Source organism: Musca vetustissima, unplaced genomic scaffold (genome assembly GCF_032173495.1).
Source record: "Musca vetustissima isolate MV318-11 ecotype Yass unplaced genomic scaffold, APGP_CSIRO_Mvet_v1 utg20399, whole genome shotgun sequence".
Taxonomy (NCBI): Eukaryota; Metazoa; Arthropoda; class Insecta; order Diptera; family Muscidae; genus Musca; species Musca vetustissima.
This window is the reverse complement of record NW_026881917.1, coordinates 321,479-338,144: the sequence shown is the minus strand read 5'-3', so window position 1 is coordinate 338,144 and position 16,666 is coordinate 321,479. Positions and strand designations below refer to the sequence as shown.

At 36.3% G+C, this 16,666-nt stretch overlaps 1 protein-coding gene across 1 annotated transcript; it reads left to right on the top strand.

The window, feature by feature from the left end:
• Positions 1 to 4,821: 4,821 nt before the first annotated feature.
• LOC133327993 (protein suppressor of sable) lies at positions 4,822 to 10,857 on the top strand. Its single transcript, XM_061536542.1, has 5 exons — positions 4,822 to 5,322; positions 5,399 to 6,648; positions 6,792 to 7,021; positions 8,777 to 8,880; positions 8,986 to 10,857. The coding sequence occupies exons 1-5, from the start codon at positions 4,822 to 4,824 to the stop codon at positions 10,855 to 10,857; spliced, it is 3,957 nt and encodes a 1,318-aa protein (XP_061392526.1).
• The last annotated feature ends 5,809 nt before the right edge of the window (positions 10,858 to 16,666 follow it).

Below are 16,666 nucleotides of genomic sequence, written 5' to 3'. Positions count from 1 at the left end.
TGCCTTGCAAATTGAAAAAGAAAAGGGATTTTTAAGCCAGGTTGAAGCTTTTTGTTGATGGATATTTTTCCTCCATAGATTGGAATGGAAAAAATTAGTTGAAAACTTGGTCCCTTTCTTTTTTTTTGGTTCATCCTTCACATAGAAGAAAAAAATGTTTTATGTATGTATGCAGTATGTATGTATGTCAAGTAGTAGGGTGCAGAGATATGAAGAAAAAACGGACGGCACAATAGCCAGTGCCATAAGAGAGACAGAGATAGATGAAGAAAACGTTCTCGTTTTGTTACGAACGACGAGATTACTACAAAATTATAAATGGCATAAAGACGACGACACCACATAACGACGAAATAGCAAGCCAGCCATGAGAATACCCCCCAAAACCACACCATATCAAGAGTTCAGAAAAAAGAAAACGTTTGAAAAAATAATTAAATTACGCGATGTTTTTGGAAGAAATTAACAAATGTTTGGCTGTTTGTTATGGGCCTTTTAAATTGGAGAAATCAACAAACAAGTTTTTTATGAAAACCAAAAGCTGGCTGCTTAACAATGGTGAATGAGAAGACAAGGGATGGGCTGAAATTTGTTGAAAGAAAAAGAAAATAATGTCCCCCAAAACAGTGTTTATTTTTGCTGATTCAAGAAATTGAAACCGAAATAGTGTCCATTATCTGTGTGCATGTCCAGGTAAAAAATGCATATAATTAAAAATTTTTTCAATACAACAACAAAACAAAAATGTCAATATATTCACAAGTACGTCATTGTTTTGTATGTATACCTGCGCAATTTGCAATTATGTGGCATCTCACTTTCTCCCAACGAAATCTCTCACGAGGTTTTGTCAATTACCCGCTCTCTCTCAGTTGGTGCAGCTGTTTTTTTTTCTGATTCTCTGGCCTCTTATATACTTGCATACATATATACCTGCCCACACATACATACACATATAGCTATTTGAGAAAACGACAATCCATTGTTTTTTTTGTTTTTTCTGACTGGTCTCTGTTGTATGTATGTACGTGTGTGTGTCTGTTTGTATATTTTACTCTCAAGACAACGGGTATCGTAACAATGTTTTGATATAGTATTTTATTTTCGCAAAAACATCGTAATCATCGCTACTACTATCATCATCATCATTGTATTCATCATCTACGTTTGTTGTATATTTTTCAATGAATCGAAAAAGAAGAAGAAAAAAATTAATATTTATGAAAAAAGTTTGATTTGCCACAAACCACAAAAATACGTATGTATGCCTTCCTTATTAACGTGCTTGTAAAAGGGGTTTTAATCATCATGATCGAATATCATTAACACCACCACACACAGACAGATAACCCAACCAGTTTTCCTTGAAACTTGTATGAATTTATGGGGAATTTCGTTTAATATCTTCGTCATCATCATTGTTATTTCAAGAAACGAAAAAGGAATTGTCTAAAAACAAACGAACCAATTAGTCAATCATTTATTTGTGTGTTTATTATATCGCGGAAGTGTGTTATTCTATTTCAAAAAGTGCCGATAATTTTATTTTTAGATACATAATTTTATATATCTCCCATTTTTTGTTATTGTTTTTGTTTGTTTCTGTTTATTTTGTGTGTGTATTGATTTTTTTGTTTTGTTTTTTTTCTACTTTCATATCTTCTTTTCTTACAGCTGTCAGCAAACAAAAAGCAGAGCACATATGCGGTTCATGTCTTAGCTAAAAGAAAAGCAAAAACAATCAAATGTTCATGCTTCTTTATTTTTCAAGTGCATGAAATATTATGATGAGTATGAAAATCTCATATTATCCCTGTTTTATGCTATTTTTATATGATATTTTATATGCATTACTATTTTAACATATAACTAATTTTTCTTTTTGAAATTCTAGTTCCAATGTTTATGTATTTAATAATTCACCCTTCAATGATTGACATCCCTATGCCTTAACGGCGTTAAAGTCTGTTTCTGTTTGCTTCTTCATGTCTCAATGACTTTGTACTCTGGTCTTTACAAAAACAGTGTTGCCAATATGATAATGACGTAAATAACGTATGTTAAATGCGTTTTTTTATACAATAATTTCTGTAAATCCATTGCAATTTAAAAGCGGGAATTTGTGTTATTGATTTTGAACATTGAATAATATTAATTATATTAGTCTATAATAGTGTATTGTAGAGAGTTTTTTACTCTTGGCGAATATTAAAAAATGTTTGTGATTAATTAAAAAAAAATATTAACGGTATTACCTCGCAAAACGAAAAGAACCGGCGGAGGAAATTCGAAACCCCTGTATTCCAAAAAATCTAATATTTTTATTTGAATACAGTTTTGACGAATAATGAATTATTTATTTTAAAATAAGTTTTTCGTTTGTGATTAATTAAAAAATCCTTAAGTCTAGTTAAGGGCGCACTCGAGGAACGTTTTGAAATTTTTACCACATTTTATTCTTGGGGTCCTGATTACAACGGTATACATTTGTAATAATGATTATGTCCAAAAGTCCAGCGAAATTTCTGCCCTTTATTAGGTATCTTTTATTTAGACATAAAAAGTGCATTCGAAAACGTCAACGTCGATATTTTATTGGATAAATACAAACTCCTTGGAGTAAACCACCACACCTGCTCAGTTTTGCACCACCTTTTCCTATTTAAAGATCTTATAGAAGATGAAGAAAATTCGATTATACGTAAATCATTCACAGGAACCTCTCAAGGCTCTATATTGGACCCTCTAAGTTTCAATGTGTATATAAGAGATATTTTTGATGGTCTGGGAGTCGAAACATTAGCCTATGCGGATGACCTCGTAATATTTTGCGTAGAAATTGAACAAAACAAAAAAATATATATATATATAGAATCCAGAATCTCTTAGTTAGCAGACTTGGTGATATTCAATTGGACCAATCCTCACAAAAATCTAAAGGAATGATTTTCAGTTCTTCGAAATATATTTAAGGAGAAGGAATAGAATTTATAAGGTGAAACTTTTTAAGTAACTCTGCTGCTGCTCTCTACGATTCTATTTTGAATTTCTTCCCCCTTGTCACTTTTTATACCTCTCACTTCTAAGAACTCTGCAGAGTTACTTACAAAATTTGCATGTATAAACCCAGACAAACAAATTCAATTTCTGGGGTTTCTTATTAGATTCGAAAATGAGCATAATACCTCATATTGACTATATTCATGAATCCTCATTTCAATTTAGGAACATAATACGAGTCATATGTTGTGTATCCTGGGGATCATCCGTTGCTATATTCAATTTAGTCCATCCAGCAAAATGTTTAAACTTCAATGTATACAGTTCCGGCACCTAAGAACAATACTTGGCGCCAAGATTTTTACGCCCACTCTGGCACATAGTTATATAAATAACTTTTATCTTATAGTGAAAACCCTGTCAACAGATTTATTACAAAATGTAATGTTATTTTTATAGTTATATTTTATACGACCTACTTTCTTATAATTATATGAAGAGAAAATAGCATCATGAAATTTGAAAGGTCCGTTCAGTATGAGTACCCTCTTGAGGCGAACCTTCACATTGCAGAAACGACATTTTTCAACATATACAACACCACCATGAAATCCAAATTTGACAACTACACCTGCGTCTTCACTGACGGCACTAAGACAAGTGACAAAACCAGCAGATCATTAGATAAATCTTGCTCAATATTTTACACTGAAGCGTATGCTATTATTGAGGGCCCTGCTATTCATAAAAAACGGTGACGCAGGCAATTGATTTATATTCACAGACAGTAAATCTGTTTTATTGGCTATTGGAACCCAAAACAGCAGGAATCATTCGTAATACTTTGAGTAAATCGTAGTCCTTTAATTCCAGCGTAATAGACTTATTCCATTCTTGATAATTTAAAAGCTCCTTTTCAAACCTATATTCTTATTTTGTTTGTTATTAAATAGAGTTGAGGAAAAAATCTATAGCTATCAGATTGGATTAAAGAGGGTTTTAAGTTCAAAAGAAGAATCACAAAGACCTTTAAATTCCAATTTTAACTTCATGGTTTTGATTGACTGTAAATCCAACCAATATTTTACAGTATTCATATTACAAAACAAATATAATACCACTGCTAGAAAAAATCGTTATCTCAGTAAATTTATAAAAAAAAAAAATATTTTATTTTATTGCTATATCTTCTTCTGTACTCTCGTAGCACCATGCTAAAACTATATTCTATTAAAAAAATATCTATTAATTTTTTTTTAAAAATAAATATAAAAATTTTTTTATAAAAAATATAGTAATTTAATTTATATTAAATTTAAGATTTTCAAGAAAAAAATGTTATGTTCAAGTTGTGGGTATATTTGTCCTTTCGAATTTTAGATTCTTCTATGCAAACTAAGATCCCCAGAGAAATTTGAAAATTACTTTCTTCAAATTGCAAATGTACGCATGTTGTTCTATATTTAAAATTTGGCCTTGGTTTGAAATCTTTCCAATTCCATTATCCTTACAATTTTTATAATCGACATTACATTCATTTGAATCATAAATACGTAATTCTTACTAGAACCCCTCATAACCTCAAATAACCCAACTAATAACATAACCACACTTTTTTTTATTTATTTGCAGATTTACTACAATATTTGAACAAATGTACGATATATTAATGTTTTGTATATTTGTGAATATAAAAATTCCCAAACTCCAAGCGGTGTCGTTGTAATTTTTATTCATTACAACAAAACTAAACTTAACTCAAATATCATTCCAATAATACACAAACCCACACACATATATCTACCCCACACAACAACAAAAATGTCTCAACAACAAGAAGAAAATCTAAGTAAGACAGATGAAGATCACAATGAAAATAATGATGAAGAAATGGAAGATGGTGAAATTGATGATAGTGATGAAGATGATACCCAACCAACAACGGCAGCAGCAGGAGCATCAGCTGCAGCTGAAGCTAAAGAACCAACACCACAAAAACAACAACAGGAATTGCAAAAATCTTCCAACACACATGCGAATGAACAAACGGCGGCGTCTGGTGCCGTCCAACAGCAGCAACCATCGTCAGCTAAATCTAAAAAGCCTCAACCTCCAGAAGATGATTATGCCAGTAAAATTCAAAAGGCTCTGGAAGATGTGCTCATAAAGAAGGGTGTCGAACCAACACTACCAAAAATTGTCGAAGCCAAGAAACAACAAAATGAAAACAGTGATGAATCCGGTGCCCAGGGCCAGAGCAAAAGTAGTCGTCGTCGTAAGCGAAAAAGACAGCGTGAAGAAAAAGAAAAGGAGAAGGAAAAGGTAGGTGTTTGAAGAACCAAAAGTGTTTATATGGACATTTTGAAATTAACAGGATTTGTTTTGTATTTTTTAATAGCGCAAACGTCAAGAAACCACCAATGATCCCATGGGCCCACCACCTTTGGGCGATGAAATGGATATGGATGAATTCGAAATGATGAATGTACGTGGCGGTAGTCCACCACCCATGGCTGCCCTACCACCACCCACCATACATTTATATGACGACTATGATTCGCGTGATGATTCGGCCTCCTCCTATGACAGTTATGACAGCAATGGCGAGAGTAGTAATGGTGAACGTAGTAGAAGACGCCGCAAAAAGGAATCACGTCGACGCAAAGAGAAGCGCACCGAACGCCACGAAAAACGTTCGCGACGTGAGTCCCTCGACGAGAAACATCGCAATGAACCACGCAAACTGGAGTTGTGCAAATTCTATTTGATGGAATGCTGTGCCAAGCGTGACAAATGCTCCTATATGCATGCCGATTTCCCTTGTAAATATTACTATTTGGGTATGGAGTGTACGGCCAAAGAAGATTGTAAATTTGCCCATGGCGAACCATTGTCGGAGGAGTTGCGCAACATTTTATTGAAACATTTGGAAACGGCACCCAAAGAAATTTTGGGCAATTTCAAGCGAATGTCCAGGGAGAACTCGATAAATATGATAACGAAACGGCATGAGGAATTGTGTCGAAAGTTTAATGTACAAAATGTATGGGCGCCAATAAATGCCAACTCCCTGCCCATGAACAATAATCGCCGGAATAACAATAATAAAAACAACAATAACCACAACAACAACAATAATAATGATCATAATAATCATCAAAGGTCTGCAATACCTTCGCTATTGGATTTGGTTATACCACCACCCAATATGGATATGCCACAATCCCACAATAGTCAGAATAATAGCAATAATAGTAAATCCAATGAAAATAAACGTAAATCTCGTTGGGCTGATAATAGCAGTAATAACAACAGCCACAACAGCAACAGTGGTGGTGGAAATCAACAAAATTCTTTGCTTGTACAGCCGCCATCGAAGAGCGCCCCTAGCTATTTGGATTTGAAAAATCTAACTGGTATTTTGAGTAAGGAACACATTGACAAACTCTCGCAAATGGGTATTGTCAATTTGGAACAGGTTAATCAGCTAACATTTGGTCAATTAAATCAAATTGGTTTGACAATAGCCGAAATAACTGAGATTCAGTTGAATGCCATGAATATGGCCAAATTGACAGGAGGCAGTGGCAGTGGTGGTGTTGGAAATTTGAAACAAAAATCTACAGACAATAAATCACAGGATATTGGGTAAGTGTATTAAAAAATTCCTTTTCAGAAAACTTCAAATGCATTGTGGCATTTTTGTTGCATTGATTTGTTTTCATTTTTTTGTCTTTTTGAGAAATCTAGCCATTAATAAATAAAAAATAAACCTTTTGTATATTTTGTAGTAAAACCTCTAATGGTGATGTTGATATGCGCTTCCTACCCAACGTGCCAGCAGCAGCTAGTAGTGCAGCCACAACTTTGTCCACAACGACGACGACAACAACACACGATGGCCTAGATAAAGATACTACAAATTCCTCGAATTCCAATAGCAGCAGTGGTGTGGTAGTGGTTGACTATTCTCAGTACTTAAAAGACTCAAATCTATCCTTTGATAAAGGAGGAGATATATGTAAGTAATTTTTAGGCCTTATACACTATTTTTGATTCTATATCGTTAAAACATTTAGTCGTAAAGGGTGAAACTTTTCTCTGTACATCGTGGAAACCTTGGGGATCTTCGGATCCCTTGTGCACAAAAATGGATCGGGGTAGTTCCTTTAAATAATTAATTAAGATGGGTAAAAAAATATGAGGAACAAAGTTTCGCTGCAGGAAGTTAATAACCCAGTACGGCAATCGTTGGTGAGAGAGAGATGGTGAGATTGTGATTTGGCTGCTTTAGGTGTTCCTTGGCACCTGCAGCTGTACCTGCTACAAGTGCGTCTAGTTTAACCCCGACAAAGATAATAACCAGGCAATTTAAATGGAACACGATTTAGTCAAGACTGATAAGAAACCGACTGACATATAGTCTAGAGACAGAGTAGGGAAACAGATTCGACCAAAATTTTAACAAAGCTAGAGATCTGCTTGCGATCTATTCCATATTCATATTTACCAAAGTGTCGGTGTCTTCTGCTGCTTATTAGCGATGGATAACTACAAAGTATATATTCAATTGGCTCCAGCCTTTCTCATCCTCACAAAGACGCAATAATCCGCTCCGTTAATGTCCCATTTGGAAGTGAGCGTCTAGTTCTGCAGTGACCTGTTATGGTGCCCACAATGATTTTTATCTCTCTCTCTCTCTCTCTTTACTATGACACAGCATCCAAGAAGTTCTACGGCAAGAGAATTCTGACCAAAGGGGGTTTGAAATCCTGCATCCAGGTTCTGTTGTGACCATATGTTGTCGACTACCTGGCAGTAGCTCATACGGATTTTGCCAATAAAGTAGCCAATAGGAGATTGTACAGAGCCCTCAATCGATAGATTGGACGTCTGCGAAGCCCCTCGAGCAAGCTCATCGGCTATCTTCTTACCTTCTATTTTACTGTGTCCTGGAACCCAACATAATTTTAAAATATCTGTCGTATATCACGAAGAGGAGCATCCTTGCACTCACGAACCGCTTTTGAGTTAATAGTACACGACTTAAGTGTTTGACTATCGACATATATGTATTCACCCCGATCTTTGGTGTTGGCAGTAAGTGTTTTGTCTATCTCAGACGCTTTTGTAATTGCCATGATTTCTATTTTAAAATTTCTAAAAAAAACCGTTACATGCAGCCAGTGTATGATCTCCGGTTTTAGTCCCAATTCTTACCTGTAGAGTTCTTAAAGGACCTTTGAGGAGGGCACTAAGATCTTTATTAGTTTCGTTCCTGAACATCCCGTTTTCACGCTAGTTTGTGGTCAAGGACTGAACCAAGGTATTTTGCTTCTAAGGAATTGGCAACCAAGGATGGCAATCGGAAGTTTGGGATCTTACGTTTCCTAGTGAAGAGTACCATTTCTGTCTTTGTCCATAGTTGCCAGCAATTTCCCACCGATTAGCAGGACTACAGCATCATCGACATAGGCTACTACTACCTTTATCCTAAGGTGATTGAATTTCAGAAGTATCTAGTTTATCACCGGAAGCCATAGTAGAGGAGATAGTACTCCTCCCTGTGTGGTGTGCCTTTAGTGACAGATTTCCGTGAGGACGATCGACTGGTCTTCTATAAGAAATCCTCTGTTGGTCGTCTACTATAAGAAGACCTCAATAAAACCTCATATTGATTTTTCTTATTCGAAGTCCTTCGGTTTCTTCGTATTTCTCCCTTTTTTTTCAACTTCTCATTGCAATTGTAATTAAATTAAAAATCTTGATTTTTCAGATGATGATGAAAAAGACGATGAACAATTGGTCATTGATGATGATGATAATTTAGACGCAGAAGAATCTGCACAAAAATCGTCCAGCCTTGAACAAAATCACAATGTAAGTTTATAAACATTTCTGACAATACTACTCACAAGATAAAACACTAATCAACAACAACATTCGAACATAAAATTATCATCTCCTAATTTTCATTTTTTACAGTCCCTAAATTCTCAATCCTATGATAATGGTTTTGCCGGCAAATTACACAGCTCTATGAGCGGCGATACAGCAAAAAATTTACGCAATCCCTTTAGGACTGGAGGTGGTTTCTATGACAACAGTAGTGATAACCACCGGCTAACCGATGGAAATTCTTTCAAATCTCCAAATAAAGATGATGACGAAGAGGATTCATATTATTCACCAATGTATGCGAAACGAAAAAATTCACGTGATAGTAGATCACGATCACGTACACCTCCGGCGTCAACTGGTTTAGATTCGAATGCAACACCCGAAGCTTCACAATCACCAAAATCATTTGATCGTTTAAGGGGAGATGTCGCCGATGAGCTGTCGTCGGACTCAACAAAAAAAGTTGTCTACGAGCGATCAACAATCTATGATTATAATAATCATAGTACCGATGCAGAGGTGACACGATTTAAGAGCGACAAAGATATGCGTTTCTTGCCTGGCTCATTGTTGGGTGATACCGGCAGCACGGGTGATACAGATTTAAGGCTACCATTCCAGCCAATGACCAACTATACGCCGGCCACTGAAATTGATGGTTCCATAACCTCACACCTGCCCATAACATATAAAGTGTATCTAGTTGATGTACCCCAGCCTAGCTATAATGATTTGAAGCAGCACTTCAAATCAGATCAAACAACAGATCCAAGACTGAGAAGAATTTTAGGTTTACCCGAACTTTCACCCTCCAAGACATCAACGGCTTTGAGTCGAAAAGTGCGTAAAGCAAGTAATACCAGTATAGCTTCACCCTCAGAAACTGAGGATGCCTCACCGCGTTACTATACACCACCCTCCTCCTCGACGGCTGAAGAAAAAATCAGCAAAACATCTTCAACAACGTCATCGAGAAGTGATCCCCGAACAGCAGATCCACGTGGCGATCCAAGAACATCGGATCCAAGACAAACGGCGGCGGAACAATCTAGGTCCTCAGATCCACGTTCATCAGATCCCAGATCACGTACAGATCCTCGATCAGCAGCAGCTGCTGCTTCTTCCATGGCGACTGGAGAAACCTCAAACGCAGCTAATCCCGCCGGCGGACAAAAACAAAACATCGAAATTCGCAATCTATTACAAAAATCCGAATGGTATAAAAATCTTAATTCGAAATTTAAGATTATGGTCAATCAACAGCTGGCATTGGTATCAACGGAATTGAAGAAATTCCATCAGGATCCCTCACCCAATAAAATATTTGACATTTCCTTCATTGTCAACAATCAGACATTGCAACAGATTTTGACAAATTTAGGCATATACATCGATGATAACGGTGAGGTGGCCCACATTGAAGGTGATGGCGATGAAATGATGAATGGTGGCGGCGACAGTAGTGGTGGACCACAAGATTTACCAGGTAATCTTAAATCGAATATAACCTTGCCAAATCTGTCACAACCACCACCCAACGCGGCGGCTGCTGCTGCGATTGGCAATCAAATGAACACTAGTTTGGATTTCCTTAGGGCGCCGCCACCAAATATGGTGCCGCAGGGAACACCACCAAACATGGCCTTGGGTCCCATGTTCCAAAGGCCACCCATGGCATTTGCACGACCCAGCCTTTTGGGTTTACCACCCGGTCAGGGTAATCCCATGAATCCTTTCAATAATCCCATGAACAATATGAATATGAATATAAATCCGAATTTCATTGGTGGCGGCGGTGGTCCAGGATTATTGGGACCATTTGGTGGTGGCATGGGTCCAGGACCCAATTTCGGTGGTGGTGGCATGCCACCCATGGGCATGCAACAACAAAATCAACGTAATTTCAATAACAATCAACGCAACAATAATCGCAATCAAAATAAACGAAGAATATAGCATACAACAACAATGGATGCCAATAATGTGATGATATCAGGTAGTTCGATGACAACTACTTCCACTACTACAACTACTACTTGTTATACAACAAATACTACAAGTAGTAATGCTTCTTCTTCTACTTGTGTAGAATCCCCCCATAAATGAAATTGTTACTAAATGAGATCATTTTTTGTATTTTAAGATTTTTTGATAATTTTTAAGACTTTTTAATTTTTAAATATTTCTTTTGTTTTTTTAGAGAGTATGATGATGATTTTTTCTAATTTTTAGTCTTACTTAAAAGAAACATATTTTGTTCGTTACAAGAAACAATTTTGAATTAAAAGTTTTACTAAGTAAAAACTTATTAAATTATAAAGAAAACAAGAACTATAATAGTTATTTATACTACATACAGACATATATAGAGAGATACAAATCTTTGTTTTTATTTTGATTTTCTTTTATGTTTTTCTTTTTTAATATCCTTTAAAAGGATTATAGACTTGTATATAGCACACAAAACAAAGGCAACGTCTCCCATATATATTATAGAGGTATTATATTTAATAGGCAAAACTTTATGGGAAATAATTGGATTTACTTTACATAGAAAATTAATTCCAATTCGATTTTTATAAACCCTAAGAAGTGTGGTTACATTAAATATTATTTTATCATAACCTCATTTTTAAAGCATATTTGCTTTTGTCCGTTCTTTTTTTTTAATCTTCCAACCCATTCCCTGTTTCATTATTGGTTTATCGACAATAAATATCACGGAATACAGAAGAGGATTCTACTCTGCACATAGAACCACCAGCAGACGATCAAGGCATCGGTTGTCTTGAAATATGAAAGGTTTATGTTTCTACAGTATAGTTGACCTAGTACAATTCTTCCATGCGTGGAATATGTTCGCCCTCTCATCGTCTTTACCACATAAACACTGCAATGAAGTTCTCGCTCTAGTAATGTTATTGGATAGCCTTAATAGATCAACGATTGTCACATCAGCTTCCTATAAGGCTTATGTTTATCTCTGGAGGTAGGAATCTGGAAAAAATATCTGTCTATGATCCGAAAAGGAACATTTCTCAGATACTTTTCCCAGTTCATTATCCCTGGAAAAATATCAGTCTATGGTCCGAAAAGAAGCATTTCTCAGATACGTTTCAAAGTTCATAACGCCAGAGTTGTCCATATTAGTGAGGGTTTACCTCTGGAGGTAGGAATCTGGAAAAATATCAGTCTATGGTCCGAAAAGGAGCATTTCTCAGATACTTCCCAGTTCATAACCCCAGAATCGTCCATATTAGTGAGGGTTATGTCGATGACGTCACCTCTCAATCTATTAACGAACGTTGCTGTATTGCCCCTATTACATATTCTAAGATTATAACTAAGTATAAAATCAAACAAATGGACTCACCTTTCGTATTGATGGTGCTACTTCCCCAGTGGAAGTGATGTGCGTTGGCATCACAACCATAAGATCACCAGTGCTACTCATCTCCTCCATTAGACGGCGTACATCAACACCGTGCGTGTCAGGATAGACGGCAAAGACTATCAGGGATATCGACTTACTCCTATCCAACCTGACGTCATATCACCATTGCTGAAATTAGGGGTTTTTTTGGGTAGCCAAAAACTGTTTGTTGGTAATTCTTCAGCTTTAAAAGTTCCGCTCATTTGGCTCTGCTTAGACTTTGTTGTATTGCCGTCCTGTTAGCAGCCTGTAAATTTAACGACCGTTTGTGTGTTGACCAAAGACTTTAGAATTTTTCAGATGTTATTCCTTTCGATAAATATCTACAATCTACCAAAAATACTGACGCTCCTATGCAACATCGATTTTTTTCACTGCTTGGTATTGGATTTTGACTTCCAGTGGATTGAACATTTAGTAGAGCTCCTAAAAGAGCTCGAAACAAATTCTTTTGAAAAGAACCAAAGCTGCTCATTGGAAGAATTATTTAATTTGCCGTTTTTTGGCGGCCATTTTGGAAGGAAAATGCCACGATTTTCAGTGTATTGTAGCTGGTCCATCAAGAACCAGACCAAACCAAAGAGACCTGCTAAAACTAAACCTCCTTTAAATGCCAGAGGATTCCGATCCATATGGCTAGGCTATGCAAAAAACTTTGTTTCTCTTAGAAACAATCGGATACTTAATCGACTTGTGGCTGGGTTGAATCCAATTCACTTTTCGAAATACATATTTTATTGCAGCTTATAGCCATGAATTTTGGGACTTATATGCAGGCATCCAATTCCAAGGAGATTCATTTCATTCAGAGATTTATATTTTTATCTCCCATTTAGGGATTTACATATGTATCTCCAAACAGGTCTGTCCATAAGGTCGGCCATGGCTTCTACTGCATTGGTCAACATTTTGTTTTGTAGGTGTAGCGATTTCAGAGGACGACAATATGTTCGATGGACGTTATTTTCGCAAACCATAACCCCACCTTTTTTTGAGATCACTTTTGAACTATTCAAACGCAAGCCACAATTGTTTGGGATCTGGGATGGTCACAAATAGGACAAAATATAAAAGACGAAAGTTTTGTGGGGATCCGGGTTTCCCGCCAGGACCATACTGCGATTGAATGAAAAATATTTTTCTCGTACTGTTATTCCCCCTCGATTTCAAATCCAAATGTCCCCACAAATGTGAAAATATAAAAGAGGAAAGTTATGAAAGGACCAGTTTTTTTTTCTGTCGGGATCATCATACCAAGATTGAATGACAAATAATTTTCTCGTACTGTTATTCTCATTGATTTTAAATCAAAAAAATGTTTTTTTATTTGTGAAATATTCCTTGATTTCCACTTTGAACCAAAACATTCCAATTCAAAAATTATTTTGCGGCTTTACGACAAAAGAAATTGGAAACCCTAGTGCTAGTAATCCAATTGAATAAAAACATCGTCGATAAAGGCCTAAAGGTTGATATCGTCTTAAATGGCTTTAAGGCTTCTATCGTGGATAAAAGTCCTTTACAGGCTTCTATTGTCTAAAAAAAGACTTTAAAGTCTTCTATAGTTCATAAAAGGTTTTTAAAGACCATTGTCAAAGCTCCGGCGATTAACTCCCATGTAGAGTTCCACATCAGAAAAGTATTTTTTTTTTAATTCATGTACAAATTTTTATGGAGTTTAATCGATATTATTATTGCAATAGAGCTATATCATATCCATATTTTCCATATCCTTTGCGATCAACAATGGGTTTTACCTTTGTTTTCAGAATTTAACACCATAAATAATTTCATGGCGGTAAGATAAGACATTATTATAACACATCTGTGATTTAAAAATTGGAATTATTTTCAATATTACTTTATCTCTCTCCTATTTATTACTTTTATTTTGAACAAAAAGACACATTTCATGACTGAAAATTAATAAAAAATAAATTATCACAATCCTTCCCTACCCAAAAAAAAAACAAATCCTTAAGGGTTTCCCTAAAGTTTTTTTTACATTTAGTTTTAATATCCATACTTTTATAAAGAATGAAAACTATTAAAAAATATATATTAATTATGCGCCTAGTATAAGCAGTTTTGCTCGTTAAATTATATATAATGCTATAAAATGTACAGTTAATTTATAATTAGAATATATATGTAAATGTAATTTAATTTATCACTTTCATCATCATTTGTATCATAAATGCAAAATTATGCAAAAAGAAAACATATTTGGATAATGTCATATATACATATAGAGTTTAAAATTTTAGATTAAAATAAAAAAAATAATAAATTATTTTAAAAATATATGGGTTTGTCTTTTTTTTTTTTTTTTTTTGCTAAGCAAAAAGTTGAAAAAGATACATTTAGAATATCAACACCAGGCATTTCTAATATACGGGTACCTATTTCGAGTTTCATAAAGAAAGCGAGGTAACGATTAAGCCATTGTGGATTAAACGAATTAATTTTCAATTTCATCTTCGGACCTCTCACTCGCATTTAAAATTTAAATACGCCCACTAATTTATGCCACATGCATGCCAAAACTGACAACTTGATCCTCTAAATGTTGAGGTTCCATCGATAATGTCATCGGTAAACTAATAATCGATACCTCAACTATTATTTTCCCATTATAACGTTAAACCTCTCTCTCTAGATCATGCAGATCCTTCCTGACACGCCTGGGTGGGGGAGATTTATCCACCATATGATGGTTAGGATGATTATCCCTGAAGCAACCAAGCAGGTACTGCAACGAAAGCATATTACAAAGCTGATGTAAGGGAAAGATCTTCGTCTCCTCATACTTCCAGCAACCTTCCACAGCTCCGACAACGGCTTTCACTCTGTATTCATTCAGCGCCGCGACAACTGCATCAATATGAATGATTTGAGACCTGTTGGATAGGTTCCCATTTATAACGTTGAACCCCTGTCTCTCTAGATCATGCAGATCCTTCCTGACACGCCTGGATGGGTAAGTTTTATTAACCATATGATGGTTAGGATGATTATCCTTGAAGCAACGAAAGCATATGCCTAAGCTGATGTAAGGAAAGGATCTTCGTCTCCTCATAAAGATTGTTCACTGGTGTCATGAGGAGGCCCCAGCTTTGCTGTGGTTTGCACGGACAATTTGAACGTGCTGTATAAAATGGGACCCCGAGAATTTTAAGGTTAGTTGGTGGTCGGAATTGTATGTCCCTCGTACTGCACATTCAATGGCATTCTCATCTCCGCAGTCCATATGGTGAACAATGTAGCCGAAGATTTCGTGGCGGATACGGACATATCACTCCACCCTGAGAAACACCCATCACTATACGGGGTTTTACTGCTGCTTATTTTGGAACTCCACGTACGAGTTTTGATTGAAGTAGTTCTCACACCTTTTATCTGCTATGGTATTTTCTGATCTTCAACTACATCATCTTGCTCCCAAAACTTCTTTAATAGTTCTTCCAAAGTTATTACCCTCCATTAGGCAGCTGATGTTAGGCAAATAATGCGGTTCATAGCTATTAAACGGCGGTATACACACGCCAAGCACCTCTATCTCGGAAGTACCAAATTTAACTGCTACCCCCATACATTCGAAGTATATGTCACTAAAGTCAAGCAAGATCGGCCTGTATAGAACAGAGTGTTGCATAAGGAGCTTGGTTACCTGCACCGACGCGACCAAGATATTCTTCCGATTCTCGTCTATTTTTCTCGAAGATCGCTGCAATAAAATTGCAGAAACGATGCACTATCAGGAGCAGGGTTATGGAGACTGCGGTGAGTTCTGTAATCCGACGTAGAAGATGACGTTGTGGATGAAGACTCGCTGGGGATTGCGATGTAACAGCACGAGTCAATGTAATCCCGTTCGCTGTATTCTCACAACCAGGCGAAATCGGAAGAGGTCTTGAAGTACCCCTACTCCCTGCACCCATTACATATCACCGTCACAGACCTGTGGTGAATGATATTGTGGCAATTCGAACAGAACCACAGTTCGATCCTGACCAAAAGAATCGGGGGAGAAATTGTGCCACCTCTATTGGCTTTAGCCATAAGTCTATAGACAATAGACTTGTAGGCTCGGACGGACAATTGAATAGATGGGTGTGTTGTGAGGGATTTGGTGGCAGGAGGGGCACCTGTTTAGGGTTCCGGGACAATGCGCTCTCGATACAAGTTGAGTGCATTGTTGGATCCGGATCTTAGTTGTGCCAGAATTGAACGGTTTTTTTCTAGGAAGAAGCCTCTCATTCTCCGAAATTGCAGGTGGATGTTGTTATAGGACTTTGTTGCATCTGTTGCCATTTATGCCTTCGGAGACCG

Excerpts from the sequence above, each read along its gene's own strand:
- LOC133327993 (XM_061536542.1), top strand. The coding sequence starts at position 4,822 with ATGTCTCAACAACAAGAAGAAAATCTAAGTAAGACAGATGAAGATCAC. Across the intron at positions 5,323-5,398 it reads AAGAAAAGGAGAAGGAAAAG|CGCAAACGTCAAGAAACCAC; the intron begins GTAGGTGTTTGA and ends ATTTTTTAATAG. Across the intron at positions 6,649-6,791 it reads AATAAATCACAGGATATTGG|TAAAACCTCTAATGGTGATG; the intron begins GTAAGTGTATTA and ends TATATTTTGTAG.